A 15,977-nucleotide genomic window follows, 5' to 3' on the forward strand; every position below is an offset into this window, starting at 1 on the left:
GTAAATAACAGACTTCCAATTAGCTTACAATGTCATGACAATTTATAAATCAATCAATCAATCAATTAAACGTGTGTACTGTCCACATTAATAATGGCTGATTTTACATGATGTCATTCATCAGGCAACATATTGAGCTGCACATGGAGCAATGCAAGTGAAAAATAAATGGGTTTACATGACAACTGACTGAAGTGATAGGCAGCTCTGTAAAACCTGACATTTTTCAGTTGATGTTACCTGATGTATCTCGGTAATGTGATTATATCATACAAACGAGGTACATGTAACTCTTGAGGCATTGCATTGCATCACATCTTGCGTTGTTCGATACCTCATAAATTTGATAATTTGTGTTAAAGCGCTGGAGTCGTCATCTGCACATGCGTCAAATTGCCATAGCGTGTCATTGTTTACAAACAAGCATCTACCCATGAGTCTTTGCGTTTTTATTGTGTGTTGTTATTGTTGCTTGGGACTCAATTCCTGTGTGTGCGCAGGTGACGACCCTCCCGCTATAAAGTACTTTAAGATCTGTTTGAATGTGTTGTTTCATATATTTTTTTATTATATTCAGCAGTTGTCTGTTCTTGGTGCTTGTCACTGTAGAGGTAACAAACCAGAGCCATGTGGGTGTGCCCGTGCTGCTGCCAACCTGAAACGTGATAATAACAGACTCCAAGATGAGGTAAACTTTGTAACTTGGTCCGCGTTAAGTTTCGCACATTACCGTTGGGGGCAGCATAACAAACAAGAATACGGCAACCGGTACATCTTCATCACGTATACACAAAATTTATGGTTTACTGTATAACAGTGGCATTCTCATTAGACAAATATTCATGTTTCTGGTAAAAGCCATATATTGAACATCTTAAAAATAAAAATTAAAAACGCTAGCCGGAACCAAAGTTGACAACAACAAATGTCATGCTAGAGGGCATACTTTTTATTTAGTGTACTTATTTGTTCTTCCTTACAATTCCTTCAAAAGAAGCATCAATCTATTTCTTATGACAATGTAATGTTGTCTTCATAAATCATGCCTTCATTATACATCTTTTCCCTACTTGTAATAATAATTTACTGGTAATGAGAGATAGCAGCTCGAAATGGCACTGAAGTTTCGCATACTAGTAACACATACAAATGTTTCAGTTCAGGGACGGATTCAGGGCAAAACATTTCACACTATGCAAACGTTCGGGTTCAGTGACAGGAATCTATCTCCATCACATGCTGCATCTGAAGGAAACAATGGACTCATAGATGTTTGTCAAAAAGATCAAAATGAAGGAGTTAAATTGACTTACAGATTATTTAAAACAGAGATTGCAATAATCTATGTATGACATGAGAATATTGACATAATCTAAATAAATAATCATAATTTGGAAATGAATATGAATCTATGAATATTCATACTACCAAATACATAATTCAAAAATACCAATAAACATGAAACTCAGAGTGCAACGACTGAATGTTTGAGCACCCATTTTATTTCCTTCCAAAATATTGTGGCTTTAAGTTCGCACATCTTTAATTTACATATTATCATAATTTTAGACCAAATTGATCTATTTTCTATTAGCTTCATTTCTTGATCAATATAATTGTAAAAAATAATTTATTTTCTTGAAGGTAACAATATTACTTTTTTTTGTCTGCAGATTCACAGGGTTAAGAAATCATGGGAAGACACTCAAGTGATAGCAGATGCCTACAGAATGGCATTTGAAGAACAGCTGGGAAGGAACAAAACCCTAACTACAAAGCTTGCACAATGGCTGCAGAAAGAACACAAAAATAAAAGTAGGAAAAAAGGATTAAATTGGATTGGGAAACCTCTCTCAAATGGCAATGGTGGTAAGTGAAGTTTAAGTTTTTTTGTGTCATTGCTATTATTTTCACTTATTAGGCTACATTAAACAAATTTCTTATATACAAATCTTGAGTTAGACAGGTAGACAGGCAGGTTTATTTTTTTATTCTCATATGACCAATTTCTTTAGTATCTGTCCAAAAATGGGGACTTATAGATTGATCTCTGTGAGTGTGTGTGACCTATATCTTAAACATGCCTAGTCTGATTTTATTCAAACTTCACACATAAATCATACATAATATTATACATATACATATCAATTTGTTTCACAATCTGCTAAAAAAATCATCAAAACCAAGCATTTCTGTCATTCTGGAACCAAATCTCAGTTGTTTATGGATGGATTTTCGTTAAAACGTACTTTAGACATTATGGATCCCTGATGCACATCATTTTGTTTTTTAGATCGGATTCAAAATGGCTGACTGGTGGCCATATTTTTTTTAATGAATGCGGTTCTAGAGCCATATCTCTGACATGATTTCACTGATTATGTTCAAATTTTATATTTTCATTATACATCATATCATAGATATACAAATATATTGGTTGCCATTTTTGTGCTGAAACATCATTTCAAAAATCAAGCATTTCTGACATTCTAGAACCTGATTTTGTTCGTTTACAGATTCAAAATGGCTGACTGTCAGCCATTTCGTTTTAATGAATGCTGTTTCAGAGCAATATCTCCCAATATTGACAAGTACTTCTTTGATCAGATACAAGATGACTTGATGTCAACCATTTTAATGTTAAAAAATCATCATAATCAGCTTTATATCATTCATATTAGGATTCATATCTGTGACATGTTTATGTTCCAACTATATTACTATAAACAAAATATTTCTTAAATTTGAAAACTAATGGGGTCTGTGTTGTGCATGGCTTGTTGCCACCAAGTTATTAGAAAGACAAGACAAGACATAATTCTGTCCTCAGCCAAATACCAACAGGACTATATCATTTTCAAGGATTTATTTATTTATTTATTTATTTATTTATTTATTTATTTATTTATTTATTTATTTATTTATTTATTTATTTATTTATTTATTTATTTATTTATTTTAATAAGGATAAAAACAAAAAACAGCAATACGTCACATACAAATTGGATTTAGTAAGAAATTTGATTTCTTTAAAATCACAATCAGTGATTGTTGTTGTTGGGGATCAGTTATAGCATGTGTTGTTGTAAACCTCCTGTGTTAAAATGGTTTAGTCCAAATGTGTGTCAGCCAGTAGATTATTTTGACAAATTTAATAAAATTAATAAATTCTGTTTTGCTCCTGTCCATCTGAATTGACAACTCTGTGTCAGCTTGGCAGACATGATATGCTAATGATGTTCTAAATTCTGTTCTAGAATAGTTGCATGATGTGAGTTATTTAGGTGTGTTTGTTTTCATTTTATTAGGTCAGTTATTATTATTCTGTTGCTGCAATGTATGTACTCGGTGTATGTTAGTTGTACCATGCAATAGCAAATAGTAGGTTATGCTGTTTGTAAATGACCAGCGAGCCTAAAATGGCATTCATGAGTAATACAATGTGAGCTATTAGGGGAGCTATGGATTAGGACAGTGATAATTAGCTTTTTCTTGGTCTTGATTTGGACGAGTGATAAGCAAGTGGAGTGAAAGTAAAGTCTGAAATAGTGTGTTCACATCTGTATTTGCTATTACCCCTTCTGTATATGTTATGTATGTCTGTTTCACCATTATCTAAAGAACCACTGGTCAGATTTCAATGAAGCTTGGTACAATGGGTCAATGCTCAGACCTGATTAGTTTTGGGTAAAAATTACCTAATTTGCATAATGATTAGTCAATTTTTGGCTGGTAAAACATAGCTGATATCTAATCATCACATTTCAATGAAGCTTGGTACATAGTTATCATAGGACAAACCTGATAAGTTGTAGGTTCATATCTGTGCATATTAATTAATACCTAATTTGCATTATTAGTCAATTTTCAGCTTTTCAGCAAATATCTCAAAGTACTTGGTACATGGATGCTCTAGGACAGGCCTGCTCAATTATGGCTTAAATTCTGTTTACAATTCATAATTTTTTGACTTTTTCAATGATATCTCAAGTACTGATCATCTGATTTCAAGGAAACTTGGTACATGGATGGTCTGAGACATTGAGCAGATCATAATTGTTTTAAGTTAAAATCTGTGATATTATTTACCTCATTTGCATAATAATTAATCAGTTTTCAGCATTCCCATCAATATCTCAAGTACTTATCATATTTGAATGAATTTTGCTACATAAATACTCTAAGACAATGTGATTACCTAAATACTGTAAAACATGTTGAAAAAGCGGCATACAATTTTCGCGAATTGTAGTAAAATGACGTAATAGCGAAATGTTGATTTAGCGAATCTCTCTTGTCTTTGTTGATTTCTTTGTTTAGTGGCCTTTTTGAATTTATAATAAAGTCATTAGCGACATGTTGAATTAGCGAATCAGTTCTCTCGCTAAATTCGCAAAAAAGACATGCTCGTGAAAAAGACTCATTTTACAGTAGTTTTTTGGTTGATATACAGGTACATCCATAATAATTCGCATAATTTTTTTTTCTGTATTCTACCTATTTCTTTATAAATTAAGCATCACAATATAATAAAAACCATGCATATTGATTATCTAATTATTAATCAATTTCTCATATCTCAAAAGAATTGAATCAGATTTAAATTGAACTTGTGGTAGAGCTGCTCTTGTATAAATCAGACAACAAACCACAGATGTACAATTCACACACAAAATTCAATAATGAGGATCAGTGTTTGAAATTACCGGTCGCCCAGGCACCCTGTTTTCTATCTGATTTTAACAACACTGGCAACTTGGTCTAACAACTTAACATCAGGGTCACTAACTTTTAAGATGTTGGAATTTGTGGGAATTTATAACACTGATGTGAATCACATTGTTTTTCATTTCAAATAGCAGACACATATTAGTTGCCAAGCTTTTTGTTTGAAAGGATAATCTTAAATTTTTAATTACCGTAAATTTTAATATGTATTTTTTTTGTAAACCAAATGAACACAATCTTCAAATTACAGCACAATTTCAAACATAACTTAAACATTAACCAAGTATTCAAACATTACATAGCAAATTTTAGTTTGATATATCTATCATCATTGTTGTCAATGTCTGGGTATGTAAAGGACCTCAAACCCACAGCTCAATCAAACTACTTTTATTTTTAAATATTTTGTATTTTCTCTGTAATAATAAAATCAATACTGACAATTTGCAATAACTGGAACTGGAATTTTGTGGGAAAAACACATCTGACGGTGAAAACACTGTAGGATTGTAATAAAGTATTAAACCCCAATCATCTCCTTATTATATGTGTGATATATAAATATTTGATGTATATTCTTGATGTGTGGCGACATGTCTCACACGTCTAATCAGATTTTCTTAGCTGTCAATGTTTAATTACATTTTGTTAAATTTTCAAAGATAAATATTTGCTGAAGCCACATGTATTATTTTTTAGAAACTTTTATATAATTCATATTATATTATTCTATGAGGAAAATTGAAATTAATAGAGCACATCTCTAGAGCACATTTGCTTACTAGATATGTTGCTGTACTATTATTTTTAGTCCCCATACTGGCTCAATCCAAAAATGGCGACTTATGGATTGACCTTTGTGATATTATACATATGCACATCAATTTGTTTCACACTCTGATTAATGATGGTCGAATGGTGGCCATTTTTGTGCTAAAAAATCATCAAAATCAAGCATTTATTGATGGATTTTGTTCAAACTTGGAATATACATTAGACATTTTGGGACCTTGATGCACGTCATTTTATTTTTCAGATCGGATTTAAAGTGGCTGTCTGGTGGCCATTTTGCTTTAATGAATGCGCTGCTCGAGCCATATCTCTGACATGTTTTGACTGATTATGTTCAAATTATATATATTCGTTATACATAATGTTATAGATATATAGTTGTATTCAAAATGGCCGACCGGTGGCCATTTTCCTTCAATTAATGCTGTTCAAGAGCGATATTTCTCAATATGGACAAGTACTTGTTTGATGATCAGATAGAAGATGTCAATCATTTTAATGTTAAAAAAAACATCATCATCAAGCATCAGCTTCTGGATCCATACTTCTGACATGTTTATGTTCCAACTATAGCACTATAAACAAAACTATATATCTTAAATTTGATAACTAACAGGGACTGTGCCATGCATGGCTTGTTTATTTAAGAACTTTATACAATTCTTATTTTTATTATTCTATAGGAACATAAAATAATAAAATAGTACATATAGTACTATTTGTTCTTGTTTCATTTTTGGCCAGGGTTGGTCACACCTAAATTTTGGCCAGTATTTCCCATGCAAAATTTGTTGATATAGTGTTCCATTGTGTCAGTACTTTTATACTCGCTTTTGCCATGCAAAGGAAAGATCGTACGTCATTAGTTTTTAGACAAAATTTGTTATTTATTCTATATTTTTAATGAACAAGGTTTTATTACGCTATGTTTTATTTTAAGAGTCTGTAAATGAGATTAGGTAGCAACGATCACTCAATATGAGATTTGTAATTTGTTCCTTGCTGAAGTAAATTGAAAATAAATTATTAAGAAACATGAATTGGCACTTATATAGTACATGTACATCTGATGAGCAGTGTGCTCACTAATAAGACTGATTTTGTAGGAATACTGAGTCAAAATGGAATTCCCCACGATAAAGTTGAACCAGTTTTGTGACTGCTGGGAAGCTTGGTCTTCAAAAAAAAAAAAATGAAATTGTATTTGACTGTCTAGATCACTTGAGGCACAAACAAAAACATAGTGGCCCCTGATTTCTTTCGTATTTACACTTACCGTAAAATCTGTATTAGAAGCTGCATCCCTAATAGAAGTCACAACCATTCTTTTTGAATAATTGAGAACCAAAAATTCATCATTTCGCATATGTGTAGATGCTCTAATAGAAGCCGTTTCCCCTCTATTGCATTGTATCATTTTAAAAGAAGCCACGGTTTCTAATACAGAGTTTACAGTAATTTGTTTAAAAATTGTTTCATTTTACAAATTCCATAACTCTATGCAAGATGTTTTCAATATGTAAATTACCGGTACCACAACTAATTGTGCCACAACAAATCTGTGTGCATCAGTTGAGTTTCATTAGAGGGCATACTGCTAATGAGACTATTTCATTACAATAAATATTAATGGCTGTGAAATAATTTACATTGTATAATGGGAATCTTTGTAAGGTACATTGATTTTACTGCTATTGAGTTTGATCAATGATAAATGCTGGAAATATAGAAATTAAACAGGGACTAAATATTCTGTAAATCAATGTGGTGAAATAATCAACCACATATAAGTGTTTACACCTGGTAGCTAATATGCAAATTATATAAAGACTACCTAGTAAATATGTTGTAAATCAGTGGGGTGGGGGGGGGGGGTTGTAACTTAAGTGCTTTTATAGATCACCTCACTTATTTAATATAGATAATATATTGATATTGCTTCTCTGTCAGTTCCATGAACAGATTTTTCTCAAACTTGTTACAACTTTACAATTACATTATATGTTATGTCCACATATTGACCAGTATTTGTCTGAATGTTCTCTCAGATCAATAAATACCAGAAAGTGTTCTATGTTTTGTGTGTAATTAGGTGTTCATATACAAGGGATTCTTCCACACAAAAACAACAAATTCAACCAAATTCAAAAAATCCCAAACTTTCACAGCCGTTTCTTTTGAGCAACATTAAGCTGTTGCTCAAAAGAAATGGCTGTGAAAGTTTGGGATTTTTTTCCCGATTTGTTGAAATCTGAAAACTCCAACTTTTGTCTTTTTATTTAGTTTTGTTTCAAGATGGCTGCTCCAATATAATAAATATTGGTAAATTGATCCCATTTAAGTTATGATCATGTGTACACCAGCTGCCTGTGGCATGCTTATATCAATAACTTATAAATTTATTTGATTTTAGGGGTCAAAGAAGTCGAGGCCAATGGTCAACATCTTGACCATAGTAATGGCATGCCTAATGATCCAGAGAATGGTGTAAATATGCAAAAATGTACTGTACCATTTATAATTCCATGTGATGAAGATACAGGTGATATAGTGATAACATTGGCAGAGTTGGTAAGTAATTATTTAGCCATGTAGTGTTATTACAGGCAAATACACATTACACATAATCACAGCAAGTGCCTTACCATTGCAGACAGATACGCTATGGGGTGCTTCCATTGTATTCAATTTCATTATTCATTGCTAATGTTTTACCCCTGTCAATACAGTTGTATCCTTCCACATACAAAAGTATGAATGTAATACCTTGATTCATTTGTGTCCCTCAATAGAATAAAGAACTACTAGTATTCAAAGTTGAAATTTTTTCAAAATATGTTATACATGTAGCAATATTATTTTTTGATCAACTGGATTTTGATCTTGGTCTGATGATAAATTAACAACTTTATTCTCAAGAAGCATCCAATTGTATTTGGTGTAAATTCTCTTTTTTGAGAGAAATGGGACTTTTTGACCTTTGTGCGTGCATCTCCTGCAGTATCTTGTAAATGCCTGGCCTGATTAATTTCAAACTTTATACATATGTTATGCGTCTTGAGATCCATCGCAATCCCATTCAAGATGGCCAAAAGGTAAAATTTATCATAATCAAGCATTTCTGCCATACCGGAACTAGATCTTGGTCGTGTACAGATTTTGTTTAAACTTGATACAAACAGTAAACATGATGGGATTTGTATGTACATTGGACTTTATGGGACCCCAATGCATGTAATTTTCTTGTCAAGCCTTACTCAAAATGGCTGACTGGTGGCCATTTTGTTTTAGTGAATGGAGTAATTGGAGCCATATCTCTGACATTCTTTCACTATTCATGTATAGACTTATTCTCTTACTGTTTGTTTTCAGAAAAGACTATGTAATGCTATTTAATAGTTGTTTTCACTAGTGTTTGAACTAGTTATTTAGAGTGTTGACACCTGTCCCCAATCTATAATTTCATGGCTTTGCTGCACCAATTACACTCTAGAGTGCACTTTAAAGATCCATGGAAAACATAAAATATTTCCTGATAGTAACTTGACAGTTTTGTTACTAACACTTTATATCAAGCAGGTTTAGAAATATAAGCTAAACAAAACACTTAACTCATTTCTCGGGAAAATAGTATTTTTATATAATCTCCTTAAAGTTCAAATAAAAGATATTTTGAATAACAAATTTATAAATTATAACATTTATAAAGGTCTAACTAGAAAAATAAAAAAATATTTTGTTTGGCTATTTTTGATAATGAAGTATATAAATACCATATTTAATACAATATACAAATTTCTCCATAAATAAAAATAAAAAATCTTAATTGCAGTTAAATGATAAGTGTGAAGCATTGGCACATCAGAAAATGGTGGCAAGAATGTTAGCGAGGAGAACTCAGGATCTTGAAGAACGGCTAACAACAGAAGAAGGCATATAGGGATTGAAGAGATAACATGGAATACTTAACAGTGGCAATAACACAGCTTTTATACTGAGCATTAGTCAGGTGATAATTTACAATATGAACACTCTATTACGGGGTACAAAAATCACATGTGTGTCTTACAAATGAATTACTAGGTCAAAGGTTATACATCCTGGTACTTAGTAACACGAGTTTAGTTACTATATTGTGTTTGTCTTCATTATTTATTTACAGATGAACTAGTATATTTTTATAGCAAATAGACAAGTACAATAGTTTTGGGGGTTCATAAAAAAATATCTTAAACTTTTTAATTTAATCTGTCTATATTAAGATTATATTGTTAATTCAAGAAAATAATCCAAATAGATGATTTAAACACCAAAATACCAGGATGTGTGACCTCCAGGGGTCGTGTAATGTGTACATTCAGTTCCATCATGTATGTACATAGTATCTTTGGCATTCTGATCCCAGTATCCCCACTTTAAGCTAATCCAACACTGCCTTAATTAAATTATTAGATTGTATATAAATATTTCTTATATATATATTAATATATGTTGTAACAAAGTAATATAATTTACAAGTCTTATGAAGATTTGTGTATTTTTCTCCAACTTTACATCAAGAATTGTTCGAAGAACAATCTTCTATATTGAGTTCACAGAATTTTTAATGTTTTTATTCAGCTGTACTAAATGTGTGCATAAAACATGTAATTTGAAGTTCTGATATTGAGAGAAACAGACAAAACAAATACATTACAGAATTCATTAGCTATTTAAAAATTGCTGTTAAAAATGAAAGTATAAAAAAGTCATATCAAAATCAATATCCACAAAAGAAACTTACAAGTGCAATTATACAAAAACATGTGTGGCAAACATTCCACTAAGTATCAAAAACTGACAAGTGCACTGAATTATAATGGGAAACTAAACACATGTTAATGTTGTAAGCAACATAAACTATGATTTTCCTTCATTTAAGTTTGTATGATATGTTTCTATTTCAGCTGATTAGTGCCTAAACTTAGCATGTGTATGTGTTCGTAAATGCCTGACAAATTCAATATTTTCTTCTGTTTCTAATAGTTGAAGAACTAAACATTTTTCGATTTATGTGTACTCCATGCACTTGCAGGTTATATTATGTTATCGGATTAAAAAGCTAAAATTTTCGATTTTGGTAAGTAAAGTGGGTATAACAAATGTTTTTAGTTCAATAATTCTCATTGACTATGGGATAAACACATGCTGCCAACTGTACTTTAAGGCTTCATACTTAGTTGGGTATTATGTGTGACCTAGATATTATATTGACTGCAGGTCTAATACCTTCTAGAGTTTCAAAAAGAACTTTAAAATCTCTCTTTCGCACTCTGTCAAATCTTTGAAAAGTAATCATGTTCGAAATATTATCTATTTTTGTCATTCTTGGAAATTTACTAAGCTCATTTTCCATACATCTCTACTGTAATATCCATTTAATTCCAAACATGATTTTTCTTTGATGTTTTTTTTTATCTACAATTAAATCAGAGTAATCTTGTACCATTGGTTGATGAAATACCATTTGGCTTTAAGATTAAACACCATAGTAATAACTCATTTCATTAATAATTTAACCATCAAAGCCAACTTTTGTCATCACTCATTTACAAAATAAAACCCACATCATTTGTGTCATGTTTATTTCCAAAATTTGGATCAAATCATGTAGTCAATAAAGATTTATGTCCATTCGGCCAAAAATTGCCAATAAAATCACAGAAAAACACAATAAAATGGGGCAAAATGTTGGCGGAAAAGTAATTGTGCTTAAATGCACTAATGATGTAATTTTCCAGGAAGCTAAAATAGCAAAGAAAGTCTTTCCTTGCTTTTTGCTCTTATTGGGGTATTCACTCACTCATAGTTATAGCAATTCATGCGAGCATATATTATCTACACTTCCAACTATTATATGGTTACCCATTTATTTCTTATGTATAATTGCCTCAAAATGGTTATACTACTGATATATTTTTATGCGCCTTTTTGTAAGTACGGTACATAAAACCAAAACATGACAATGTTATCCCCAGAAATTGACATGGCTGTGATGATGTCGATGGTTGACTCATTACAACACTAACAATCGCCTGCAAACAATAATGAGAAATGATAATCACTATGGTTGTATCAGACCAGTGTGGAGGTAAGAAAACCACACTGTGTTGTTACCACCACACTGTTTGTATCTTGGGAAAATACTGCATTGAATTCATGTATACTGATTCATTAAACTATTATTTCCACTATGCATGGTCGCATTTCTGTAATTTTTAAGTGCATGTACTACTAATAAAACAATTGCAGTCCTTATTCTTTATATCATTATATTACTTTCAAGTTAAGCTTACAAAAGCTCACCATTAAAGAAATTGCAAAGTATAAAAGACTATTGCTAACTAATAAAACTAAAACTAACAAAAGAAATCGTTTTAAGTTACATTAAACATGTGCATGTCACCTTAATTTGATCCTTTCAATAGTTTTAGCATTTTATTTTCATACATACTGGTAAATTGCTAATGAAATTTCTTTTTTATTATACTTGATTTGCAAATGAACGAACATCGCTTTAGTAATTGTTCCACCTTCAAACTGACTCATTTACAAAGATGAAATTAACAATATTGAGTGAAACATGATATAGTTTGTACAATATTGAGTGAAACATGATATAGTTTGTACAATATTGAGTGAAACATGATATAGTTTGTACAATATTGAAAGAAACATGATATTGTGATATAGTATATGGAATATTGAGTGGAATGGCATATGAAATACAAAATTAATGTTTATTTAATTCACGCATGGGTATGTCTTCTATATCAATATATTAACGAGATATCGTGTACACAGATGAGTGATATAAATACTGTATTCACCTTAATAAATTAATTTATTAGTATGTTTGATGAAACTGTGCAGGGATCTAATTATGTTAGATTGTCTGTATTAGCCATAATGATAGTAAATATCAAAAAGGAATGCGATTTCAAGGTGGTCAGAACTTTCCAAACAGTGATTATTACACGTTTGCAATGTGCTGATCCACAGTTTGATTTCCTATTTATTGAAACCTTTTCACATCTTCTAATGTATAACCACTCGGATATACTGAAAATGAATAAAACAAATATGGAACTGCAGAATGCTTAACTCTCCTGTAAAAGCAGAATTAAACATTCCCCTATCTTGGCTATACGGTCTGATGTCCATAAAAGCAGTCTCTGACATTGTATTGTTTTAACTCCCCGCTACTATGCGATATACAAAAGTGTATACAATCATCACATATGGCTTAGAGTTGGAATTAATTGATAAAATAAATATATGTGCATTATTTGATTATAAATTCTTCCTGCTTAGAAAGACCACATTTGTCAGACCTGTAGAGCAGTGCACCATTATTCTGTTATTCACGACTGAAAGCTGCATGCATTAAATTAATGATATCTTGGGATCTTTGTTGAATTCCATTTTAAGTGCTAACGCTTCATCAACACATAATGTATCATACAACAAAGGTTAAACTGATATTGTATCTTTATCTTTTAGGTATGTTGTATACATCTTATGCATCTAGGTTTTATATTTGAATTGAGAAGTGAATCTATCTGTATTTGGATCATGTGATTCTCAAATAAATTATATGCTTTACTTTTGCCAAAAACATTTACTTGTTTGCTGACCTGGTCAAATCAATAGACACACCACCAGTGTATTTGTCAAATGAACCACCACGTGGAGCACATCGATTTAGTATTACTTTATATCAAATTATTTGTAGATACAACATACTTATTATGTATAAATTTCTTTTTGTGTACATTTAGCTGACAACATGTTTTAAATCAATATAGTATTTGTATATATTATTTGTTTTTCTCTTTTATTTATTTATATGTATTTATTGAATTTTATTTTATAGACCAGTTCTTCAGTAATAGTTTTTATTGTGTGTGATTTCTATAATTCGCTCTTCCTGGTTAAATTTTACTTCATAAAAATCAAAATAATAAAAATATTTTGACAACTATCGTGTGTATATATGTGTTGTATGTATAAAAACAGGCAGTAATGTATAGTTCATAATATGCTAATGTGAATGGTCACTGTATTAGAATACCCATTTTCAAATTATTACATGTAATGTGAGAGCTGTCATAAACCTAGTTGCTGTTGAAAACAAGTACTTGCACTGTGATACAATTTTCCCATACAAAACAACGGTTCACTATGGTTTTTATGACATGTAATCAACATGTGCACATTATATTGTTTATATAAAATTCAAAGGTACCTTGCACAATTACTGAACAACTACTGTAAGGAAGTGTATATATATAATCGACTATTTGTGCAGTATTAGATTACAGAGATTCAAATTATCAAGACTATCATCGACTACATATTTTGAGTACAATTCATACATCACCGGAATATCTTAATATCTCAGTAATGATGTAATTCAACTCTGATATGTACATATAATGATGACACCCCCTGCAGATATTCCTATAGACTAATTGGAACGTTTGACATTTTATGTGAAGACGCATTAAATTATTATTGTTACAGTACTAAAAGTTTCCAGGCTGTCCCTCATTTAGTTTAGTCCTCTTCTGCCAACAATTTATTTTGTGAGTATGTATTTGTATCATACATAGACCGTTTGTATTCACACTGATTGTTTTACATTAAAAATCGGAACACGTTTTGGAGTTTTGTAATGAGGATAATAATTTACTATTTACTATCTCGCCCACACATGTTTACAACTCGGCCACGGTTTGTTCCAATGCTGTTATATAAACGTTTATGATCAACAATTTCGTTTACTTTAGGTATATGCAAAATATGAATGACGTTTGGACATTGTTGTTACCGAAACACATTTTTATAGTGTGCCCATGATCTATATTAATTGCCACAATTTTAATCATATCGATAGGGGCGGCGGGGGGGGGGGGGGTCTGTTAAGGGTGCTGTTCCACTCGTATGTCACAATGTAGCCGTCACTTTACCCGTTCGCACTTTTGAGCACATCAATTGACGCTGAATAGTCTGTGGAAATCGTAAAGAACGCATTTCATTGTTATTGTCTCGTTACATAGAATTTAATATAAATTCGATATATTAAAAAGTTATAAATAGGCAGCATCGAAAAAAACACATTTCACGGTTGTTTTTTATTGCTCGACTAAGGTAACGGCGATCGAATACTCGAAGTCATCATGACATTTATTGTCAAATTATTTTTTTATTCATTCTCAGATATGTATGCTTTTTCTCTTTTCTTTTCTTTTTTTTTGTTTGCTCTTGTTGTCGTCCTACTGCTCATTGTAATGGTAATGGTAGTAGTTGTTGTTGTTGTTGTTGTTGTTGTTTGTTTGTTTGTGTGTTTTTATTTCCAACGTTTCGTAAGTGTGTTCATGCAATTTATTTGAACATGAAGCGTTTTACCAACCAAATATGCAGATAGCAAGCTGCAATATTGATAATGATGGCGTATCAATGCTGTCAACCGAAGTTGACCCCGTGACAGACTGTGGTCAAAATGTTGCAACTTGAGATACGAACATTTCTTGCAGGTTGTCAACTTGCAACATTGCATGATACACGAATCAACATTTTTTGTCAACAAAAGTTGCAGCTTGTTGATCCGTGTATGACAATGACATTTGTGTATTTGTTCTTATTTTGCAAGCATGTTGAGTTCAACAGATTGATTAAAATAAACTTATTTCTTCAGTATGTTTTTCTATAATTGAGAATGCTGAACTGCAACGCCACGCGGCGGTATGATGTAGCACGCGTCAAATCCCACTCTCTGGTTGGTGTCTCACGACACCACGGGCAATGCACGCCACCCAAAGCAACATAGCGCCACAGATAAAACCAACCATGCTCGGAATCTACGACGCGACGGGAAAACCCATTAAGTCCGTTGTGTCGCGTCATTTACCAGACACAGACCACCCTCCACGACCTGACGCGTTGTAGAGGGTGGTGTGCAGCCGGGTTTAGATTTATTTAGGTTGTTTGTAGCAACGATTTTAAACGTTATATGCTTACATTGAAGCGTAACCAAACGATGCAAGAGTTGTCCTCACTACTCACAATCCAATTGATATGTGGGGACAATACGTTGCGATTATGGGAAATAGCTAAAATTAGTATGCAAAATTATCTATTACACAATCAGCACCAATCACCACAGTAGAACGACATGTAATAAACTCAGGATTTATTTTTATTTACTAACAGAAAGCCCACTGGCAATCCGGAGACTTACAACGCGATATAACACAATATGTAAAATTGCACAGAACTTACAGTATACCCTTGATATACATCGATACGATCCTGGCCATGTAAGAAATTAGCGGGAAAGCCTCTTATTGGCTGAATATAAAAAATGAAACAAAAGAACACACTGCGGCGGTTTCTACCACGTTCGCGCTGTTGTC

At 32.0% G+C, this 15,977-nt stretch overlaps 1 protein-coding gene across 2 annotated transcripts in view; it reads left to right on the top strand.

Moving 5' to 3' along the window:
* The window catches only part of LOC102810242 (coiled-coil domain-containing protein 125-like), a 30,049-nt gene extending 16,506 nt beyond the window's left edge, over positions 1-13,543 (top strand). Inside the window, exons 8-11 of one of the 2 annotated variants that reach the window (XM_006825672.3) lie at positions 578-688; positions 1,674-1,869; positions 7,934-8,091; positions 9,353-13,543. In XM_006825672.3, coding sequence (XP_006825735.1) covers positions 578-688; positions 1,674-1,869; positions 7,934-8,091; positions 9,353-9,460 — 573 coding nt within the window. In that variant the 3' untranslated portion in view covers positions 9,461-13,543. The remainder of the gene's footprint in view (positions 1-577; positions 689-1,673; positions 1,870-7,933; positions 8,092-9,352) is intronic. The other variant, XM_085504517.1, reaches the window with a different exon arrangement.
* Positions 13,544-15,977: the final 2,434 nt, after the last annotated feature.

This window comes from Saccoglossus kowalevskii, chromosome 10 (assembly GCF_978046115.1).
Source record: "Saccoglossus kowalevskii chromosome 10, keSacKowa6.1, whole genome shotgun sequence".
NCBI lineage: Eukaryota > Metazoa > Hemichordata > Enteropneusta > Harrimaniidae > Saccoglossus > Saccoglossus kowalevskii.